At 37.8% G+C, this 23865-nt stretch overlaps 1 protein-coding gene across 14 annotated transcripts; it reads left to right on the top strand.

The window, feature by feature from the left end:
- Positions 1–349: 349 nt before the first annotated feature.
- Positions 350–23310, top strand: LOC125728088 (transcription factor TFIIIB component B'' homolog). Of its 14 annotated transcripts, none has more exons than XM_049005196.1 (34): positions 351–545; positions 1284–1544; positions 1686–2178; positions 2286–2386; positions 2465–2521; positions 4036–4173; positions 4868–5001; positions 5163–5257; positions 8297–8351; positions 8442–8606; positions 8752–9000; positions 9104–9164; positions 9263–9461; positions 10446–10561; positions 10731–10849; positions 10992–11127; positions 11797–11912; positions 12162–12291; positions 13241–13365; positions 13508–13643; positions 13763–13878; positions 14125–14254; positions 14885–15039; positions 15145–15205; positions 16042–16163; positions 16309–16444; positions 16946–17057; positions 17320–17389; positions 17548–17674; positions 17900–17978; positions 18063–18096; positions 21621–21948; positions 22653–22767; positions 22851–23310. In XM_049005196.1, exons 2-34 carry the CDS (start codon positions 1285–1287, stop codon positions 22989–22991), a joined length of 4611 nt encoding a protein of 1536 aa, XP_048861153.1. In that variant the 5' UTR covers positions 351–545; position 1284; the 3' UTR covers positions 22992–23310. The 14 variants fall into 14 exon arrangements, with proteins under 14 accessions (XP_048861191.1, XP_048861153.1, XP_048861148.1 ...); XM_049005191.1 differs by having other exon boundaries at positions 13241–13362; positions 16042–16166; XM_049005185.1 differs by having other exon boundaries at positions 352–545; positions 4039–4173; positions 16042–16166; positions 22851–23309.
- Positions 23311–23865: the final 555 nt, after the last annotated feature.

Genomic DNA, 23865 nt, shown 5'->3' on the forward strand with positions numbered 1-23865 from the left:
GGAAGCAATGGGCACGAGGCAGGGAACAACCAAGGATGGGGGGCCAGCCCATCGCAGGGCACACTCATACACCAGTCATTCACCCATGCACGGGCAATTTAGCAAGTCCCATTATCCGGAAACCGGAGTACCCGGAGGAAACCGCACGACGACATGGGGAGAACATGCAAACTCTACACACATGTGACCCAGGCGGAGCAGTAATGAACAAGGCTAAATAGTTATAGTTGTATATTTGCAAACAGGAAAGAAATCCTGTATTTTCATTTCAATTACACTGCTTTAACAAAAGTGTTAGTGGGGACATCTGGCATTCCGCGTTGACTTAAAATTTAGCCCAATTCAGCCGAAATATTTAGCGTCTATGCTGTTGTGGTTTTTCTACATATCCGTTCAGCCCCACGTGCTTCGCCACCACGTGCCCTCCCCGTGAGAATCCGTCAGATTTTGTCGACGAAGCTTTAAACTTTGTGTTAGTGAAGTAAACTAAAACTATACCCTCCTGATGAGGTTCCAACTTAGTACGGACAATAATTTCCCTCGAAGTAAGCATTTTAATGTACCATACCATTTTAAATCATGTAGCTTATGGCGTGTTAATTCACTTAAATGTAAACCTTGCAAGACGTTCTTCACCATATTTAGCTGCCTCTGGATACATACAGATAAATTTAATTTGCGGTTCTCTTAAAAGCGTTAAGGCCTTTATATATCTACTTGTCAATAGAAAGGCTACTGTTTCTATAATTAAATCAAGTTATCACGAATGGTGGAGCAGTACACTAACTGGCTGCCGTCACTCTGCTAGTTAAGTCAGGTATTACGGCAATAAGCAGTTTATGGAAGGTGTTTGTAAGTTGTTAAAAGTATAAATTAAAATTGCAGTCCGTGAAGTAATAATGTAATGCAACGTACAGCTAGAAAGCCGCAGCATTCGTGTCTGTACGAAAATCTGAGGGGTCGTTCTGTATTTTAGAAGCTTGTCGAATTACAAATCGTGTTGCTAGAAACTTGATATTGCAGTCTTATGTTTTACTTAATTTAATTCGTGATTGTTTCATTTACTTTTGCTCTGATTAAATGAAACGCCAAAATTGTGATGTTTGCCCTGCATTCTTTTGACTTACATATTGTGTCAGATGTCACGGGCAGTAATTTTTACCAGCCCTGTCAGAAAGTTAAAATTACAACCAGGAATCGACAACCATCAGAATTCGCCTGTCTGTTGTCCCTGATTGCAACTATACTGCCTGTAATGATATATTTTTTAAACTCCTTGACAGGATGATGCGTAGGGCCAGAATCAGTGTGCGGCCAAATGTGAGGCCTGTGGGTAGAGGACCATCATCTTCCCAAGATGGTCAAAGTATACTTGCTTCAACAGTTAATTCTCTGGCAGCTGGGGAAACCAGCCAGACCATAGAGATGGTGTCAAATGTCACAGATAATGAACCTTCACCAGAAGATTCTGCCATAAAGTTCCCAGAAGCTTCAGAATTCACCTCTACCCATGACACACTATCAGAAAAAGCTTTGTGTAATTTGTAAGTACATAATAATTTAAATTGGTGGAATAAAACTTAATTTTGACTAACTTGTTGCACATTATGCTGTATTTTTATATGCATCTAACAGTTGAATATAAATTAAATTATTTGAGGTTAATATGTTTGTCTTTGACACAGGGGTGAGAATGGTCAAACTTGTGTGACCTTCGATGACTGCATCCCTGCAGACACCTCATTAAAGAGGAGAGAAAGTGTATCTGATGTGTGTAACATTGCACAACCCAGAGTGATTCCCAAACCCTTATCTGCTAAAGCATTGGAGTCTTCTGTTTCAAAATCTGTCACAATGGCATCATGTTCTGTGGCTCCAGTATCTGTCCCTGAAGACCAAACAGTAACAGAGGATGAAGGCCTTCAGTCTCGAGGACAACAGAAGCTCCCTGTTCGAGGAAAGCGACCCAGGAAAGCAAAGAATCTAGGACTTTCTTTCGCTGGTGTGTGTGTCCCTTCTCCAGAGGATCTGGCTGTTTCTATGAGGAAAGAATCAGAGTCCCAGCCCTCAACATCCGCTGTAGTCCATGAAACATCAAGCATGTCCTCATATCAAGAGAGGATCATAAAGTCACGCATGTTAAAACAGCTAATGAAAGATGAACTGAGGAAAGGAAGGGTGAGTTTTGGTGTTGAGAATGTTGATATGGTTTATATTAATAGTAAAACTATTCTTACCTACATATGGATTCCACAACTTTCATGAATGAGGTGGTTTTCCTACAGACAAAGCACAAGCCACACCTGGAATACATAAATCCTCTGGATCACAGCAAGATGACCATGAGAGATCTCATCTACTACCTGCCAGACGGCAATCCAATGAAGTAGGCTGAATTATCCACCCAATTTGGCAAGGGTTTTGCACAAATTTGTTGTTGATGCTTTATATTTGTATTCAACAGGTCCTGTATGAAAGATGAACAAACAGGAAAGGAGAATCTACGATTACTCAGCAATGAGTAAGGCTGCTACTCAGTACTGCAAATAAAGGAAAAAATTAGCAGGCCTTCTTCCATAAGTCTTAAATACTAAAACAGGAAGGCCAAATATGAACTTCACTATGTGAGCAGGAGCCATTTTTATATAATTTTCCCATGAAAGCTACAATACATGCAGAAATCAATAGACCCAGTGCATTTTTGATATATTTCTTATTTGGAGAGAAAAAAAATATGGGCAAAAATCTGTTCCTCATAGATTTGAATGTAAAAATTATTTTAAGTCAAGTGAAATTTTATGCAGAGTATGCAGGCATGCAATGCAATGAAATTTGTGCTTGAGACTTTAAAAATTACTTTCCACATAACTTGGCAAGTTAGACAGACAAGACAGTAACAAATAAGTATGCTGTACATACTGCACCACTGAAGTATGGCTCTGCATATGGTTTTGATTGTCCATTGTTTTAGAAATGTACATGTAAACAGCTTACAGTGGAAAAAATAGTGATCCAATAACTAAAAAGGTACAGTGTAAGGCAGTTCTTCCATATGTTATGGGCAACTCATGCATAAAGTAACAAAGTGCAGATGGTTGGTAAAAAGCTATGGATTTGTTCAGTTGAATTCCAGACAGGAGTGCTGAGGTAGAAGTGCGTCGAGGACCTGATCATTGGATGGACATGTAAAAATAGATCCACAGGTCTGCTTCAATGGGTTGTTGGTCAATTGATGTCAGGTTATGATATGATATATGTTCCCCCAACCATTGTCATGTTATTGTCATTTAGAGCAGTACTTAGTCACATGCCTTTGGAGAATTAGTCCTGGTAAAAACCACAAATCTGAGGTAAACAATATATTGTAATTCCTTAGTCCATGAATGTTTAATAAATTGAACAATATACATATGAAATAGTTTTATATCAATTTCTGCAGGTTAGATCTCCCTTCATCCAACATCTGAGTATTTGGCTACCCCCCCCCCCATCACATCATTCCACATCTTTACACAACTTGATGTGTATAGTGGAACCCTTGAATGGATTGAATATGCTGATTTAATCTGAAATAATTTGCGAAGAATATAAGTTGTCAGATTTCTTTCTTGCTCTTGTTAGGCAGTAAATGGCAGTTGCTATAGATTTTGCTATTTGATCTAAAAGAACTGGGATGTCAGGTTATGCTGCAGAGTGCCAGTTTTCATCAAGTATCTCCCACTCTACTACAACTTCAGTGTAATGCTAATGCTGGAAATACACTGCTGTTCTGATCAGTATGTAATCTGATATATCATAATAAGCATCTTAAAGAAAATGTCAATTGAATAATTAGTGATGATAAAAATAGCTCACATAAGGGGTCAAATTTGTACTGTTAAATCGTATTGAAATTGCCTTGCATGCTATACTTTTGAGTTTGAAAAAAGGACGAACTAGCTGGTTCTAAAAATTTGTTTACTGCTGTCACTATTGAGACTTTTCTTTGTGAGCCTGTGTTATCTATTGTTTGGAACATTGTGGCATTTCCTTAAGGAGAAAAGAAATACCACAGAAGGAGGCTGAAGAAGAGAAAGACGATTGTGATGAGGATTTATCTCAGAATGACGATGAGCTCGTAGTCCCCAAGGTGAAAGTTGCAGAAGATGGTTCCTTGATCCTTGATGAGGACAGGTATTTGGGGTCACTGTGGCTCACCAGGGTGCTCGTTCCTGTATCGTATGTGGAGTGATATGATTGGTGTGTGACGTTAGATAGAAGAAAATGATTCCCACATTAAACTGCTCACTACAGTCTGTGGATTATCATGAGTGACTGGGTCATAATTTCTAGTAAGTGACACTGCTGTTGAATTTTTCCAATGTATTTTTTTGCACTTTAATCACCTGAGAGAGAATGTCATTTGGTTCCATTATAATCAAGAGAAGACAGTTCTATGGCCAATATCTCCAAAACTAGGCAACTCTCAGCAGAACAGCCTACATGGATAGACCACACTACATCCCTTCTAAAACGTATATTTTTTAGTTTTGGGGTGAACTGCTCCTTTAAGATGACTTCGGCAGTATTTATTCCAATTTCAATGCCATAGCACAAACATCGTATAAAAATGAAATTGAACCTTGTATAACAATACTTGTATGTGACAGAACATGATTTCAAAACTGACTGGTTATAGGTCATCTCTCATCATGTTAGTTTCTGGTGTTGAACAGGGCTGAAACCTAGGGTAAAGGAAAAACAATTCTTATTTTGGCACAGCTTGACAAATTAAAAATGACAGAAGAGTGAGCTTGAGGGTCATTATACACGTTTTTGTTTTCCTGCTTCAGCTACTTTGTATACATGTTAATTGTGTATATTTCAGCTTGACTGTGAAAGTCTCAAAAACTACAGGCCCCGCTATAGTGGAAGAGAATGACCCTCTTTTTGAGTGTGGTTCTACAGCAACATATTCTAGCTTTCGGAAGATCAGACACGTGAAGCCCTGGTCCATTAAAGGTTAGAGAGCAGAGAGGGATTCGTTACTGTGGTTTTTTTTGTGATCTTTGACTTGAAATTTATTAAAATCAGAAATACTTTAAATGATTAATCGTAAAGTTTGAGACTATTGTTTGTTTTGAATGTCCTTTCTTACACAAGCTATTTCCTCTTTCCAATAGAAACTGACATGTTCTTTCTGGCTATCAGTATGGTGGGTACAGATTTTTCTATAATTGGCCGCCTCTTCCCTCATCGTCCCCGGAAGGAAATCAAGGTACAACAGATTTCCAGCAATCAAACTTTCTATGATTTTGGGTGTAATAGTACTGAATGTGAAAAGGATTTTAACGTCTGCTGGATTGGGCTGAAGTTGCAGCACTCCTTTGCAAAGTAATACTGCAGAGAATATTACTCGATATTACTCGTCTTATTATCAACTTTGGACTTGTACCGCACTTTGTGATTTTTGTTTGTGAAAAGTACTTTATAAATAAAGTTTTACTTGCTAACAATAATAGAACATAAGGCATGACATGACAGGGAAGTAAACATTCAAGACATTTACAAATGAACAAAACAGCTGATACAGTAGTGCGTATATTATGGGTTTATTCGTGTAAGGTGCTAACGACAAGAAGAGAATCTGCATTGAATGTGTGTCCTCAAAAAATGTAAGAGTTTTACTGAGTTTGAATTATCGGGCAACAATCTGAGTTGTTCATTTTTGGATAGTATTTCCAGTTGAAAAGCATGGTTATTTATTTGTTTTTATTTTATAATTATAATTTTTTTAATAATATGGGCCAATTATATATGCTAAAGCAGAGAATCTTCAACATTCTTCTCATGATCTCTGACTAAAATAGAGCATGAAAATAAACATTTATTATATTGATACTAGACAGTGGGTACATGTATTATTTTGGTAAAACAGATCTTTCTGTCTGCCATTGGTACAAGTCGATAGGAATTTGACATATCCTGTTTGGCTGTTATATAAGTCTAACTGATGCATATGTAGGTGAGAGCAACGCTTGGGGTCAGAGCACAGGGTTAGCCATTTATCTGACACCCTGGACAATTTTTGTGGTTAAGGGCCCCGCTCAAGAATCCAGAAACAATATGAATACTCCAGTGGTGAAATAGATCATAGTTGATCCGTGATCTGTGTGGACCCCCCCCCCCCCCCCAATAGTGTGAAATACAGTTTTACTGCCACTATTACTTTTTAAAGTAATTCCCTAAATCTCTATGCTACAGAAGTCCATAGAGAACATTTATTCAGGCCTTGAAATTCATTTCTCACAACGGCAGAGAATTCTCCCCTTATGTGTAGAATTTGGGGAGGCGTCGGGGTGGGGGGGGGGGGGGGGGGGGGCATTACAGATTTCCAGTGGGAATGCAATTTAAAAAAGCAAGACAAACAGTGATTCAATACCCATGGCGTTTTTAGTGGAATCTGCTTCCCTCTTGACCAATGCTGTTTGCATGTGTCATAACTTTTGTTTTCCCGGGATAAATTTTGTTAATTTGTAACGTTGAGAAAACAAATTGATCATGAGAAAAGTAAGACAGAAAATGATAATGATGGATGTCCTGTATGGACTTCTGTACGGTACAGAGTTGAAGTGAAAAGATATGGACAAAGCAGTTGTGTGTTTGTGTGAACTGGGCATGTTAATAGTTTCTTGCGTAAAGTGTTTCTTAAGCTCTTAAAATAATAAGGCAAAGTAATATATTTATCCTTTTTTTTTGCTGATCTGAAACATGATCTAATCCATGACTCAAAACCGCAATGTAATCTGAGTTGTGAGTTTTGTGATCCGATCACTCTGACAGGCAAGATTCAGGACATACGTTGTCCGCATGTTACATATGTTTTTGTTATGTCTTGTGGGTTACTTATGACTGAGGACCAGTACTTTGTGGGAATTGATATCCATCTGTCTTTGGCTGTACTCCGTTTTTGCTTGTTTGAGTGATTTTTTTTTTATTGTAGTTTTATGAACAGGGGAGCACTCAGATTGATAATGTTCAAAATATAAATTTCACAAAGCCTTTATGTAGTAGTGCTGGGAATGGCTGTGGTTTGAAATATTCAATTTTAAAAGCTGTTGTACACTTCCTTTTTAAACAATGGAAATCCAAGTCTCTGGTTTAGCAGCTCTGCAGAATTAACTAGAATAGAATGATATCGAAGTGGTAGGGATATGGATTGAATATTTAAACGGAGTGAATGGTTCTGTTCTTGTTGAATCCTTTATAAATTTTATATGTATTTAGTTTTCTATAAATTTAATAGCTGTGTTTAGCAGGTTATGTTATTTGACTTTTTTCTCTCTCTCCTGTAAAGCAACCTTTGGATTGTGAAAGGTGCTATATAAATGTAACTTATTATTATTGATGTTACATCTGTGGTGATTCTCTATTTAAGACATCCACAGTCTAGAGAGAGAAACTAAGTTATGTATTCTTGATGATCAGATGTTATAAATTATGGTTTTATTTATTCACATCAGTGTATTGTAAACAAAGGTACATATACAGTATATTGCAAACAAAATGTTTTGAGTCTTTTTCTTTTTTTTAATATGTATTTGTGATAGTTCTTTTCACTTCACTTTTTTTTGCTTTGCAGTACTCCTTTGTCTTCTCGCTGTATATTTCTTTGCATTTCACTTGGACCTCTTTGACATAGCGTGGGTGAGGATTTGTGAGGGTGTTACTGCCTAGTCCTTACCACCTGCCTGATTTGTACTTCACAGGTCTGTTCATGTGCTGCATTTTCCAACATGCAACCACCATGTTGCATTTTCTGGCACTGCTCATGCTTATACTGCGTTACTAGTTCTGGCACTGCCCGATCCATTCCTCCTGCCATTTCTCGATAAACCATATTGTCTACAGTACATTCACAAAAAATAAGTAAGAAAATAAATAAATGGATGAATAAATAAATAAATTCGATATAGTACATTATCAAGCCATTTCCCATGTAAAAAAAGGTATTTAAAAAATTGATACTTCGCCAAGCTTAAATCCATCCCACAAAAAAAAAAAAATGTATTCAGGGACTATAACTGTAACCGTTACTGACTGATTGTCTGGGACCTTTTCTTCCTGTCGCACACAGTATCAAACACTGGACATTTGAAACCAAGATATTTTGGTTTGATTTTCATTATACAGTAGCATAATCAGCAAGATTCGTAAGATGAATGACATGGTGAAGACAGTGTTGTTAGTGGTGCATTTAAGTGAGAAAATTCTCAGACCATTTTCCTAATTGTTTCTGCATGTATGCATCTCACAGAACAAATTCAGAAAAGAAGAGCGGATAAATGCTTGGAGAATTGACAAAGCCTTCCGTAAGTTACTTGAATAACAATAATGGCATTTTAATTGTGGAGCCACATCAGTTCTGTCCTAAGTTCTTGGTGTTTCTCCCTATACTGTAGGTGAAAAACGTCCATACGATGAACAGTTTTTTAGCATGCTGTTGGGGAGAATCTTGACCACAGAAAAGAAAAAGAGAAATGTCAATATGCGAGACTCTAAAGCAAAAAAAGTGAATAACCAGGAGTCTAAGCCAAAAAAAAAGAAAATGAAGACTAAAATAGAAGGTAAACTACTAATGACAAGTTTTTAAAACGTCTTAGTTATGCCTCAATTTGTATAACAATGGAGTTGCATTTAAATATAACCATCATTTGAAAAGTATTTGTATTGGTCCATTTATGATTATTGTGTTGCTGCCTGATTTCTGAGTGTCAGTCATGGAAAATGCTCAGCAAGATGAGAGTCATATTACTATCGAGGAAGAGGAGTCGGACTGCAGAGTGACTGAAGGTAATATGGAGATGACAGAAAAGAACGAGGACTCTATTAATGTTCTGAAAGTTGGAAACAAAACGCTCCCCAATAAAAAACCGGGTAAGCGTAGGAACACTGAAGAGGTGTTAGACACCTCTTCAGCAAAGCCAGTGGATGGAAAAAAAAGGAAGATGAAGACCTCAGGTATGGATTTTTTTTCTTTTAAAATGATTTACATAGTTTTGTAATATGTGCGAATGTTAGGTGTTGGATACAATTTCTAATGTATATTTTTTATATATTCTAGTTGAAATAATAAACTGTGATAAAGTTGGTGATGCTCAAACATCTAGTGAGGAACCTGAAAGGTAAAAACCTTTCATGTGCAGGTTTGACAAATGACATTGTGATGATCCTGTTGGGTTGTTAGCATATATTTTTTTAAACCTTGTTTTTCCTTGTCTAGCACAATGGAACACACTGCATCAGGGGACAGAAGCAATGGAGCTACTGGCATGTTATCCCCATCTTCCAGACGGTGCTGCCAGAATCCAACTGCCAATATAGGCAAGAGAGTGAGAAAGAGAATCCCTGGATCTCCAGAGAACAGAGAGATTTGCAGCGCAGAAGATGAAAGCAGAGTTAACAGTATCTGTGTGTCTACGGTAGAGACTCCATTTTGTACTAGAAGGAGACTTCCTTCAATCATCTATGAGAGATTTCACTATATAAATGCTGCATGTTCTGTGACTTGTGTGTCCCAAAGTTTTGGGTACATTTCTCTTGTGGAGACTAAGGGTTTTTTTACACCAGCACTTTTTAGTCCAGTTAAAATGGGTTCTGGTTCGATTTCCCCCTTGTTGCTATTCGTTTGGGCAGGTGTGAGCACAGTAACTGCACTCGGGTACAGACCAAAAGAATCATACTGAGACACTTGAGAGGAGGTGGTCTCTGTCCATTCCCAAACAAACTGGAGTGGTTTGTTTGTGGTGTGAATGTGATCTGACCTCAATCCGACACAACTTTTAGGTGTACTCTGTGAGTTTGAGCTACAAGGCTCTTGTAGCCAGTTGTGCTTTGCATTCTGGGATGCAGCAGAGCACGCAAACCAGTAGCAGCAGCTAGGCAGACTAGGAGAAATTAACCAAAGGCTTACTTGGTCTAGCAGTGAGTTATGTTGCCTAAAAACAACTAAAAAAAAACTGAAGTTTTAAAAATGTTAAGTCAGCGGCTGAAGGAGAGGATTTGAATTGTCACCTGAATAGTTGTGAAATTTTAAAAAAACCGAGGCAACAGTACATAAAATAGTGAGGTTCCACTGCATAGCCCAGGACACAGGACCTTCTTCATGTATTTACTTTCTTGCTCCCATTGCAGACAAATATGACCAGTAAGCAGAATGAACATTCTCATGTGGTTAGTACTAGTGCATTGTTGCTTTGATTGGTTTCTCGCATAGAGAAGTCCAAACAGAATGAAGGGAAAATGTTACAAGTTTGCAAGATGGCTTTGAATGGCTGATTCGCACCTGAAGTACTGTATAGGTGTGAAAATGCCACGAGAAGACCATAATTTCAGCATGTTTCAGGATGATGTATGTGTATGTGTACAGTACATGCACATGCTCATGTGTGTCATTTATACTATAGGTTGAAAATGAAGCAGCCATTTTGAATAGGGAAGAGGTTAAGAAGGCTGGCCAGATAATCACGCCTGGAGAGGATTTTCTGGAGGAACCGGAGAATATGGATTGCCAACTCAATAGGTAATTATCCATTATTCTTCATTGCATTCATTTGTATGGAGAATATCACATAATTACTAATGATTTTGACACAATCTGACAGCATTAAAACCCATAATGATGGGGTAATTGGGTGTTTTTTTTAATGAATCTATGTAAGTTGTGTGTGTTTGGTCGGTTGCCTTACTAGGTTTGAAGGTCATGAAGATATGTTCAGCTCAGGCTCTTCAGTCAAACACAGACCTAGAGAAGCATGTACTCTGACTAGCATTCCTGCCAAAAAGAGTTGCCAGGAAAAAGAATACAGTGGTAATAATTTCTTTTGATATAAGGATTGATAATGTTTTTGGCCATATATAACCTGCTCTTGTTTTTGCAGTCTTCAGAAGTTGTTCTAGATTTTCGTAGTTCCAGCTTTGCAATAAAGAGATTTTAACCATTTTGTCTGCAGCCAGTAGTTCCCCAGATGGTGTTAAAGTGGACACAGTGAACGATGAAAGTGCCATTAAATACATTCAGAATGTCCCCACAGAAAACGGTGAAAAAGAGTCAAGTGAGCAGAATGGGATACAGGATGAAATGGCAAGGTAGGAGCCTAAAGAAGCAGCATTTGTTCTTATTTACTGGGTTAATTACTGCCCTTTGACATTTTTATTGAACATGGAAATCCATGGATAACTCTTTTTAATATATTCATGTCATGGACTTGAGGGTTTCTATCACAAGGGTGGGGCATCGTGCAGGCGGGGAAAGCAGATGGATGATCCACTTGGGGCTCACAGGACGAATGGGGTTTATTAACAGAAACTGAAAACACAGGGAACACTACAAAACAATGGACCACGAAGGGTCAACATATAAAAATTAGCCAGTCAGGGAGGGTACAGAACAACGAGCAATTGGGAAACACCCAAGAGTCGGCACAAGAACAGGCAACAAGTAAAACTAATTACTTAAGGAACAGAAGTTACAATGGAATACAAGTTACAAAACACAGGAACTACAAAACTGATACAAATGACACACTAAGGTACAAAATATACAAAAATACAAAAACAGGACGCGGGGTTTGAAGACATGACAGTAGCCGCATCCTCAGCTCACTGAGCTATGCTGCCGTTAGGGGAGCTGAGGAAATACTAAAGACTGACAACGGGGAGGACAGGATGGCCAGCGACACCTGCTGGCCAAATGGGGCAGAAGACGCAAAAGACTCGGACAGACGGGTGCTGACCCTGACAATTAATGTATTATAGGGGTACAGATATTATGGACCCTTCTCTGGAGAAGAGAAACCAGATTCCGGGTTTGGCACAGGTGGCACAGATCCAACGAAGCAGTGCGGTTCAAAGCAATGATGTATCACTAACAAGTAAGGTCCCAGTGTAAAAGCAAAGAGGGGTGACTGTATATGTATTTTCCCATTGTCTTGACCCTTTTATTCATTTCAACCCCCACCCTACTTGTTCTCATTTTTCATATGTTTAACCTAGTAATAGCTTAATTTAGATCTCTTTATATACTTTATTCTGATACTTCTGCAGCTGACAACTCTGTAGATCATGAAAAGGATATGCAGCTTTTTAAGATTTTATGGATTTTTATATCTTTTTTTCAACAGTAACAAATGCTGCTGCTAAAGTTTCCATGCCCCCTGTGTTTGAGGGGAGAGATGATTTGGAAAATTCATTCGCCGATAACCAAAAAGACAAACAATTTGACAATCAAATCCTGGAACATGAGGAAGCATGGTAAGAGCCTAAATTACTTAATTATTGTATTCCCCAGAGCGAGAATAAATATAACTTTGGGATAATGATTTTGTTAACACAATAACTCAAAGTATTTGATGGATTTTATTACCACTTCACAAAAAGACAAAGCACACCAAAACTGAAGCAGCAGCAGTAGATGTTAGTAAAGAAAAAATGGGCAGAAGACAATTGATCTATAAATCAAAGCTTATTGATTTGAATCAAGTACCTTCTACAGACACCCATTGTGAACACAGTAAATAAAAGCTAAAAGTATTGATGGATCTTTTTCAAACTTCCCAGGAACGTTGTATAGGTGATGATCTGGGAACCATTTCATTTTGAGAGAAACTGCACCGAAAGTGAAGCTTTATGACAGCAAAGGGAAGAGAAACTGCTTGGGAGAATGTGTTGGGGACTAGAGATACAGGTTGATAAGTGGGGGGGGGGATCTGGTAAATTCATTATTGTTGTTCTGACAGCATCTACTTCACCTGCTAAAGAAGTAATCAAAGCTGGTATACAAAATAATAGCATACATTGCCATATTGGGACTGTGTTTCTATAATTGGCTCGCTGGTAAACAAATTCTAAACGCTATTTTCTCTTTTTTCATAAAAGTGAAGATGCTGTTTGGATTTCTTTTGGTTAGTGAAAACAAGTGTGGGTCTTTTGTGAAAGTGAAGTGGTGTAAAGCGAACTTTCGTAAAGTGGGGAATACCTGTATTGTCAAATTGCACACCTCCAAGTGAAACAGAAAAAAAAGTTGATGCGGATATGTGGTTTCTATCATTCATTTGATTAAGATTGACTTAATTCTATTCCCCCAGGATCAATAATGTTTGCTAATCCATGCTGGGGTAATTGGCTGTTAGTAGTATTCTCTCTCTTTTTTTTAATGAGTCTAAGTAACTTGTGTAAGTATGTTGGTTGGTTGCCTTACTAGGTCTGGCTGTTTAAGTCATGAAGATCTGTTCGACTCAAGCTCTACAATCCAACACAGACCTAGAGAAGCATGTACTCTGACCAGCATTACTGCTGAAAAGAGTTGCCAGGAAAAAGAATACAGTGGTAATAACTTCTTTTAATATAAGGATTGGTAATGTGTTTGGCCATATACAACCTGCTCTTGTTTTTACAGTCTTCAGAAGTTGTTCTATATTTTCATAGCTCCAGCTTTGCAATTAGGAGATTTTAACCGTTTTGTCTGCAGCCAGTAGTTCCCCAGATGGTGTTAAAATGGACACAGTGAACGATGAAAGTGCCATTAAATACATTCAGAATGTCCCCCCAGAAAACAGTGAAAAAGATTCAAGTAGTCAGAATTGGACACTGGATGGAATGTCAAGGTAAGACCCTGAAGAAGCAGCATCTGTTCTTATTTATTGGGTCAGGTACTGCCCTTCAACATTTTGATTTAATATGGAAATCCATGGATAACTCTCTTTAACACAGTAATGCATTGTAGGGGTAGAGATATTATGAACCCTTCTCTGGAGAGGAGGAACCAGATTCTGAGTTTGGCACAAGTGACACAGATCCAGCAAAGCTGTGCGGTTCAATGCAATGATGTATCACCAACAAGTAAGGTCCTTGTGAAAAAGCAAAGTGGGGTGACTCTGCATAAATGTTTTCCCATTGTCTTAACCATTTTATTAATTTAAACCCCCTCCCCATTTTTTCTCTTTTTTTTTAAACCTAGTAGTAGCTTAATGTCAATTTCGTTGTATACTTTACTCAGATACTTATGTAGCTGCTATCTCTGTAGATCATGAAAAGGATATGCAGCTATTTAAGCCTTTATGGATTTTATTATATTATTCTCAACAGTAACAAATGCTGCTGCCAAAGTTTCCTTGCCCCCTGTGTTTGAGGGGAGAGATGATTTGGAAAATTCATTCACCGATAACCAAAAAGACAAACAATTTGACAATCAAAACCTGGGACATGAGGAAGCATGGTAAGACCCTTATTGATTTAATTACTGTATTCCCCAGAAAAAGAATAAATATGATTTTGGGATACTTATCTTGTTAACACAATAACTCAGAAAGTATTTGATGGATTTTACTATCACTTCACAAAAAGACAAAGCACACCAAAACTGAAGCAGCAGCAGTAGATGTTAGTAAACAAAAAATGGGCTGCTACAGAAGACACTTGATCTAATCAAAGCTTATTGATTTGTATTGAAGATCAAGTGTCTTCTGCAGACACCCATTGTGAACACAGTAAATAAAAGCTAAAAGTATTGATGGATCTTTTTCAAACTTCTCAGGAACATTGTACGTATAGGTGATAATCTGGGAACTATTTCACTTTGAGAGAAACTGCACCGAAAGTGAAGCTTAATGACAGCAAAGGGAAGAGAAACTGCTTGGGAGAATGTGTTGGGGACTAGAGATACAGGTTGATAGGTGGGGGCATCTGGTAAATTCATTGTTGTTGTTTTGAAAGCATTTAATTCACCCACTTGTCTAGTAATCAAAGCTGACATACAAAATAATAGCACTGTATGTGTCAAGAAAAAATTTGCTTGCCTGTATCACCCAAACACAGTCATCTATGATATCCATTTATTGTATTTCAGTACTAGAGATTCTTCAGATGGAAAGACCAGCCCTAAAAAGACCCTAATTGGTTCTTTGGGTAGGAGGAGATGCCGACAACCTAAACCCAATCTAAGCAGAGTCTCCAGGGGTCTATCTGTCATTTCAGCAAAGAGTAATGAAGGAATGAAGGAAGGTAGGAGTTATGAAATCATCAAGGATTGAAATTGTAGAACATGAAATATTTAACATTTATCAAAGATTCAGGTTTTATTTGTTTCACTTTTGAAATTCATTTTAGTGAAGGATGCCACTGAAGAACATCTTCATGATTTGAATACTGTGAGATGTGTAGAGAACAGGTAGGTAGTCTTATTTGCTGATTGAATTAAATACTAATTGAAGACAGGGGTGGGTGATATGGCAAAAATATCATACATGATTTATTTTAGGCAGGATCGTGATCCACAATCTTATCACAATTCTTTATAATATTGGTTTTTAAGATTATTGTGCACATTGCAGAACAGTACAACAAAACTATTTCCTTTATGTTAAAATGTATAGCTCTATTTGGTTAGAAAACCTAAACGAATAAGATACTCTACATTCTTTTATGGGTGTTCATGTGAAGTGATTAAAAAGGTTTGTGGTGTTGCTGACATGCGAACCTTACCTCTTACAGATTTTGCAGTAACTATTGTTTGTGCTATGTCGGTTTTAGAAAATCCGAACAAGTTCCATATTACCTGATGTCGTCGCATTCTTTTAGGGACCAACTCCTCCATGTCGTTACGTTGCCAAATTAGGACTGTATTTCCATTAATGGTTCGCTGATAAACAAATTTTAAGTGCTATTTTCTCTTTTTTCCGAAAAAGTGAGGATGCCTTTTGAATTCCTCTTGGTTAGTGAAAACGGGTGCTAATGTAGGTCTTTTGTAAAAGTGAAGTGGCATAGCACAAACTTTCATAAAGTGGGGAGTACCTGTGTCGTCAAATTGCACACATCCAAGTGAGACAGAAAAAAGTGTTGTATGTGTGTCGTTCATTTGAAAAAGATTAACTTTATTGATACCAGGCGGAATAGAATTATGTTTGCTAATCCATGCTGGTGTAATTGGCTGTTAGTAGTGTTCTCTCTCTTTTTTTAATGAATCTAAGTAACTTGTGTAAGTGTGTTGGTTGGTTGCCTTACTAGGTCTGGCTGTTTAAGTCATGAAGATCTGTTCGACTCAAGCTCTACAATCCAACACAGACCTAGAGAAGCATGTACTCTGACCAGCATTACTGCTGAAAAGAGTTGCCAGGAAAAAGAATACAGTGGTAATAACTTCTTTTGATATAAGGATTGGTAATGTGTTTGGCCATATACAACCTGCTCTTGTTTTTACAGTCTTCAGGAGTTGTTCTATATTTTCATAGCTCCAGCTTTGCAATTAGGAGATTTTAACCGTTTTGTCTGCAGCCAGTAGTTCCCCAGATGGTGTTAAAATGGACACAGTGCACAATGAAAGTGCCATTAAATACATTCAGAATGTCCTCCCAGAAAACACTGAAAAAGATTCAAGTGGTCAGAATTGGACACTGGATGAAATGTCAAGGTAAGACCCTGAAGAAGCAGCATCTGTTCTTACTTACTTGGTTAATTACTGCCCTCTCAACATTTTTATTGAATATGGAAATCCATGGATAACTCTTTTAAGCACATTACTGTCATGGACTTGAGGGTTTCTATCAGAAGGGCGGGGCACTGTGCAGGCGGGGAAAGCAGATGGACGATCCATTTGGGGCTCACAGGACAAATGGGGTTTATTAACAGAAACGGAAAACTAATCCCAGGAGGAATAGAATTATGTTTACTAATCCATGATTTGAAAGCTCTCAGATCTGTAGAGAACAGGTATTGTATGCAGTCTTATTTGATGGATGAACTGGTGTGTGAAATGTTTTATTCTTATTTTCTAATTCTTATCATGGACTTCCTATCCTGTACATGGATCCTGTACATATATGTCTGTAAAATGGTTATGTTTCATTTCCTAGTAATTTGTTTCCATTACAACCCACATAATTTATATTGCTGAAGTACTTGAAAATGTCAGCAGGGCATATCACCCATTGAGAAGTCCCTCCATCAGAGAAAAAATCCCTGAAGCTGTAATGGAGAAGGACATGCAACCAGTGATAGCAATATCTAGCACTGTAAAGGCAGAGGTAACAATGAAGATAATATTCAGACACCCTTCTTAGTGTGGGAATTGAAGGCTTTTTTTTCTGTGCCACTTGGATTTTAAGCAAAATGTTCAGTCATTGTAAGTCTTTCCTTAGAATGAACATCCTAAGGAAAAATGGCAATGACATCAATGACATTATTATGTGAAGACGACTTAAATTGTGTTAACATGGGGAATTGTGTCCTTAGAACGCCCACTAGAAATTCAGTACCAAACTGATTTTATGATGCTTAATTTCTTAGGTTGTCACACATCTCCCTCCCAAAGGGGACTCTTGTGGTGTTATTACCACAGTGGAAATGGTTACAGAAGGTACATTTTATAATTATTTGTATTTTGTCACTAAACAATTGATTTGGTACTGACAGATCTGAGTATCGTTTGGTGATATAAATGGTTATATTGACTATGCCAGGTAATATTTTCCATGCACTGTCTGTGTGCCTGAAGCATTGCTACCTTATATTCAGCTGTGACTACAGATGTTACTGAGCAGGAGCCCACATTTATCCTTACACTGGTCCCAGTGAGTGAGGTGCCCCCACCTCCAGAAAGTACTGAACAACAGTCTGAAATGCTGCTCCCTGCATCCCAGAGGTGAGTTCCCTTTGTATAAATACAGAGATTTTCAAATGATAATACAATTACGTTTTGTAGTCTTATACACTGTAAACATCTATTTTGGGGAATGGTCTTATTATTTGTTGGTTCCACATTTCACCAAACTCCCCATAGTTTAAGCTCAGTTCAGGAATCTGAAGCAGATATTGAATCGGGAAATTTTGTGTGGCCCCTGCTTAATTATGTTACCCCCATTGAAAGGTACTCAACACAATACTCAACGCTGGAAAGGGATTTTGTCTCTGATCAGGTGCTTAACACTTCCAGCTCATCTGTTACAGTAAGTACCTCGTATAGCAAAGTTAAGGCTCCTTAAACTGTCAGTGGGTTACTATTGCTGATGGTTTTCTCAATTTTTACACAGCAGAAGGACACTAAGGATCCTGAAGACTACTTTGGTAAGAAATTGTATGTTGGTGTTACATTGAGTTGAATGAAATAACAATTAAAATGCACAATTTTATCACTTGTTTATAGTAAAAGATGAAGGTTTTAGGAAAAAATAGGCTGACTGATAGATTACATTTAACATTTAGCAATGCAACGTATAGGTGAGGCAAATAGCACATTACAGACACATGTACTATCTTGGAGTCAACTAGGCATAAATGCAGCTAGGCTGAGCTTCCAGTGTATGCCCAGGTACAAGTAAGGTGCAAGACCTTACTAAGACTGTTCGGTAACCAGATATAAAACATAAGAACGTTCCGGAAATGTAAAGAGGCATTAGGCTAGTGGAGGAATACATATTAATATACAAATTAGGGTTGTCACTTTCAATTAGGGCTGCCGCAAAAAAATTTCTATGGATTAATCTATCAACTCTTTTATCGATTGGTCGATTAATCCAAATTATTATTTTCTCCCAGGAAATCAAACAGACCCTTTAATTTTTGGACAACAACAGACTGTAATTGCAGGGCTTTTCATAATGGACACAGGCTTTGTGGGCACTTATATGGATATTATTTTTGCCCACAAAGCAATTAAGCAAATTAGTAGTATGCATAAAATAATAATGAGATGCGTATTGTGACACCCGGAAGTTAGTAATCTGTTTAAATTCGCCGTATCCTTGTGCTCGAGTAGTAGAGCGTCCCATACTATTGTTTTGGTAAATCAGGGAACACTGGGCCAAACACCCAATAAGACCAGTGCGCACAGACACGTACTGGCACCGTCAATCCATGTAGAATAAGCCCAGATTTTAGCCTAAACATTTCCTCAAGCACTTATTCTCAAGCACCTCCTTAGGTAGCAGGTAGACAACTTTATGGCTTTAATAATGAGTGTATTTAGCAGCAACAAGGACAAAAGATGTTAAAAAGCTCTCCGTACTAATGGTAATTTGATGAACATGAACAGACAACACTTGGGGTGCTTCTGCTTATTCTGGCAGTCCATCGTCCAGAATAGCGTCTATGTGCATAGCACTAGTGCCCCTGTAGTATGCCAATGAACTTTGCACAGTGTAAAACCACCTTTTTATTTTGTGATAATTTGAACTACTCCCATAATTAAATAATAATATTAAAGGAAAACACTTGTTATAATGAACTGAATCGTTTTAGAAATCATAGTAGTAATTTCAATGAAATAATTCTAAAAAACAAACAATTCGTTGATGTAAAATATTGATGTAGACGCATTTTCAGCATCGCCTTCATTGACTACGTCAACTAATCCTGGCAGCCTTACTGCTCAATTATTGATATATTTGATAATCTACCAATTTTAATCTGATGATTCATCGAGTAATCGCTAATATAAATAATAAATACGTGGCAATTGGTGCGAGGCAGGATCCAATGAAACATTGCAGGGTACACAATCACACATACATTGTGTTCCAAATTATTATGCAAATGGAATTTCAGTAGTATTTCATGAAAATATACACTTAATTTTTTGTTTGTAAATCCAAGTTTTTGCCTGTTTTTATTCTTCATGTCATTTTAGAAAACTGGTGTCCAGCTCAGAGAGGTTTGTGAATTATAGTTTATCGGGCAATCTTCATTAGAGGGAAATTTACTTAAGGAGAGTGTTCCAAATTATTAAGCAAGTAACAGTTTTCATATAGTATGGGGGAAAAGACATCTCTGAGTCTGAGAAACATGAAATAGTGCAATTGCTGGAAAAAGCCATGGCAGCAAGTGATATTTCCCAAAAACTGATGAAAGATCATTGAACTGTTAAAAGATTTGTGGGTGATTCAGAGCACAAACAAATTTGGTCAGATAAAGGCAAGTTATGGAAAGTTTCTGCCAGACAAATGAATGCTTTGGAAATGGGCAGCTCTAAAACAACCTCTGTTAAGCAGCAAACAGGTATTTGAAGCTGCAGGTGTCCCTGGAGTTCCAAGAAACTCTCTGCAGAGGTTTGCAGTGGAGCAAAAAAGCTGTTGAGCATCCATAGAACATTCCGAAGAAATGTTTGTATTGGGCTAAAAAGTATATTGTCAGATTTCCAAACACAGATGAATGCCATGCAACACTGAATGGGAAATTGTGTTAAATCTTTCTTCAAACTGACATTTGCATAATAATTTGGAACAGTGTATGGTCAGTTTAGGCACTCTGGTTAATTTAAATTGCATGTCTAAACAGTGGAAGGAAACCTGAGAATCAGGGGAACAGTGAATATGCAAACTCCACACACACAAAGTGGCAGTGTGCGGTGGCAGTGTGCAGCGACAGTGTGTGGTGACAGTGTGCAGTGACAGTGCTTCCCACTATGACAATGTGCTGCCCTCAGTACTAGACCTGCACAGTGTGCATTGTGGCATTTCATGGACGTTCAGTTATCACATCACAAGGACTGGGATAGTCTGCTTAATAAGTTGTGCTAAAACATTTTGGTCAGTTACAGGAAACATTTAGAAAGGTTTACAATATTAATATTGGTTCCTCTTTTCAACATTGTTTTTTCCAATTACTAGATAATCTCTAAAGTTTTTATCGCTTTTGCATGAGCTTTGTGTGTGTGTGGTCTACGAGAATCATAATCATTCTTCTCCTTGCTGTTTGATTCAGTCATAGACCATGCAGCGCATTCATGAGAAATTATGAGCAAAGAGAAGAAAAGCGAACAAGAACTGGTCACGTAGACATTTGTCTTCTGCTTATGGAAATATTTTGTATTCCACCTAGATGATATTGAGCATAAACAAGATATTTGTCGGCACTACTAACTGCAGTGCCCGCTTATTTGACAGACTTTGTAGATAAATTCTATTTGGCTCTATAGTTCCTTCGGACATATTGCAGAGTAATTGAGAAGGAAAATCTTAATTGATGCTTTTTAATAAGTTTAATCAAGTAATTGTGACAGCTCTAACACATATAAGCCTCTAATACTTGCTCTATATGAAACCTTTGTGTTTTAATACTGTATATTAGCAGATTGCTGCTGCTACACATGGAAGCCTTAATTCTATCCAAATTTTGGACAATAGGTCATTTTGTATCCTGTACAAGCTGCACAGTCCTTGTGTAATTATTTTTCCTATTTTTTGATGATGGAGACGATATGTGGGTAGTCTAACTTTTCTCCCCGAACCTAAGCTTCATGTCCCCTTAGACACATATTTAGAAGGAGATGCAAGCAAAAAGGCACCATCAATCAAATGCAAAAAGAGCATGGCTGCAACAAACCAGAGAGATGGTGACTTCCCAGTGCTGTTTCTGCTAGCATTTCAAAAACACTGTCATATTTATTCTAAAAAGTGGATGCACTTTGCTTCAATACGATTTTATTATTATTTTTGTTATACTTGATTGACTCTTACTGTTTGTCCACCAGTTGTGTTATAGTACTAGATGTGAAGCCCATTTTTCTGTACCCATTATGTTTCTGTTAAACTTAAATGTAGGTATTTCTAACACCAGTTTTGTGGGGTTTTTCCCCCCTTTCTTCTCATTAGCAAAACATAGCTCAAAAAGAAATGTGCCTGAGGCTACAAAGAAGGAAGAGGCCACCCTTAATGAGGAGCCAGAGCAGCTGGATATACTGCCATCCTCACCCAAAACCGTCCAGCCTATAAGTGTCAAGAGTAGCACAGAGGAAGCAGTCACAGATTCTGCCAAGGTTGAGATGTCACAGGACACTGTGTCCCTGTCAGACCTCTCAGTGAAGAATAAAAACAAAGAAACTGCAGAAGACCAGTCTAGTCCAACTTTCAAAAGTGAAGAGGAAATACTTAAGTCAAATCCCCTGATCACACCATTGTTTTTGAAGGCCTTAAAATTTCAGTATGTATTTTTTCCCTTACATCATGCCACTATCACTGTAGTGTATTTTGTTGCTCTATTGTGTTTGTACTCATTCTTTGTATTGTGTTTACCATTACATGTTGTATTGTTGTCACAGTCATGTGGCGCTTAACAGGGATACGTTCTGAGAAATACCTTGTTAGGTAGATTTCACCATTGATCGCATATAATAAAGTGTGCTTATAGATGGTATAGCCTACTACTCTCCTAGGCTATATGGTATAGCCTAAATAATGATAGAAAAGTACAGTATAGAAAATATATAAACTAGTGACAGTTGTTTATCATCAAGTCTTATGTACTTGGGTACATAATTGTATGTGCTGTACATTTATATAACCATTCCCACGAGTATCATCACAAGCACGTGAGTAATGCGTTGCTGCATTATAATCTTATGGGACCGCTGTTGTATATGCAGGCTGCTGTTGACGAAACGTCGTTATGCAACACCTAACTGTGCTGCATGTCTTTTGTTGCAGCCTCCCTCCAATACATAGTTATAGGAGAAACTCTGTAGCACAAAAATGTCATATGCTCAGAATACACAAGACAATAACTCTTGAAACTTTCAGGCGGACGAAGTACGGGTTCGCTGTACATGGCTGTATGAAAAACTAATGCTAATTTATTTTGATACTTGTATTTTCTTTTTTTCTTAATTTCTATCCTTTGTCCCAAAGGAACAATAATGACGACACCGAAACAGAGAGGAAAATGCCTTTAGATCTCCCTATTTCCAGTCATTCGTCTGCCTCTGATATCAACGCTACATATTCTCCCAGTAGTCCCACTAAGGTAAAAAATTTTACCTATTGTTAGAGATCAGTTGGTTTCATGTCAGCATATCTGATGTTTCCATGACCGTGTTTCTTCGGTAGGTATATTCCAGTATTTCAGAACCTGCTCAATGTGAATTCCTCTGCGCCAATGTGAAAGAGATCGATGAAGAGCCCACAAATGTCTCTGAATACTTCTTAAGTGACATCTTTACAGAAGTGAAGGAATCTGAGTCCGACTGAAGCCTCATTAGGAAATGCCCTGTCTAGCTATTTACTAAACCCTGTCAAGAAGTCTGCTACTGCACATGACCTCACGGTGGAGCGTGGTTCTCCTCCCACATTCTTTAAATTACATTATTTTTTTACGTTAGTGCCTTGTATTGTACTGATTTATATTAGGTGGGTACTCTAAAGTTATTTTTGTTTTCTACTGAAAGGTTAGGTAAGGACTACTGAAAGATTTGGTAGCATATGAAAAGACTTCAGATTGAGATTTTGAATGTACTGTAATGGCAATAAATGGAAAAATGAATGCACTAAATGTGGTTCTCCTTTACATTAGCTATAAGGATTAACACACTACACTTAAATTTGCTTAGAATGATAAAATGTGTTTTAGAGGCTATCTGTGTTCTCTAAAACTGTCTTTACAAATACTATCTTTACACTGTAGAGTATGAATTGTATTCCATTTCCTTTTAGGTCAACTAGTGTGTCATTGTCTCTGGGTATCTCTGCATTTTATGGGTGTCAAGTCTAATTTAGCCCATATTGCCATCTCATGCCCTGCTGCTTGGCAAGATTAACATATTTATCATTCATCTCACTGTTTTCACTGGGGTTGCAAAAGTCTCCCCATATATTCCCATTAATTCCTACGGTAAGTTTCCAACTTGGAATATTTCCAAAATACCCCAGCTTAACTAACCATGGGTAGGAAAGTTTCTGGAAATTTTCTGCCGCTTTGCAACCTTAGTTTCCACTGCAGCTCAGCTAACTTGTGTGGCAAGTGCACATCATACATTTTCCAGTATCTTACTGGTCCCTCATCCAGGGTGACCCCTGATTAATGCTTAATAATGCAGGTTACATGACTATGGGACTGTACTGGATA

This window comes from Brienomyrus brachyistius, chromosome 2 (genome assembly GCF_023856365.1).
Source record: "Brienomyrus brachyistius isolate T26 chromosome 2, BBRACH_0.4, whole genome shotgun sequence".
NCBI lineage: Eukaryota > Metazoa > Chordata > Actinopteri > Osteoglossiformes > Mormyridae > Brienomyrus > Brienomyrus brachyistius.

Bases quoted from the DNA above. Each gene is read 5' to 3' on its own strand.
- LOC125728088 (XM_049005166.1), top strand. From the start codon at position 1,285: ATGATGCGTAGGGCCAGAATCAGTGTGCGGCCAAATGTGAGGCCTGTG. The intron at 12,292-13,240 runs GTAAGAGCCTAA...TTGCCTTACTAG, and splicing joins CTGGAACATGAGGAAGCATG to GTCTGGCTGTTTAAGTCATG. The intron at 13,366-13,507 runs GTAATAACTTCT...TTTTGTCTGCAG, and splicing joins CCAGGAAAAAGAATACAGTG to CCAGTAGTTCCCCAGATGGT.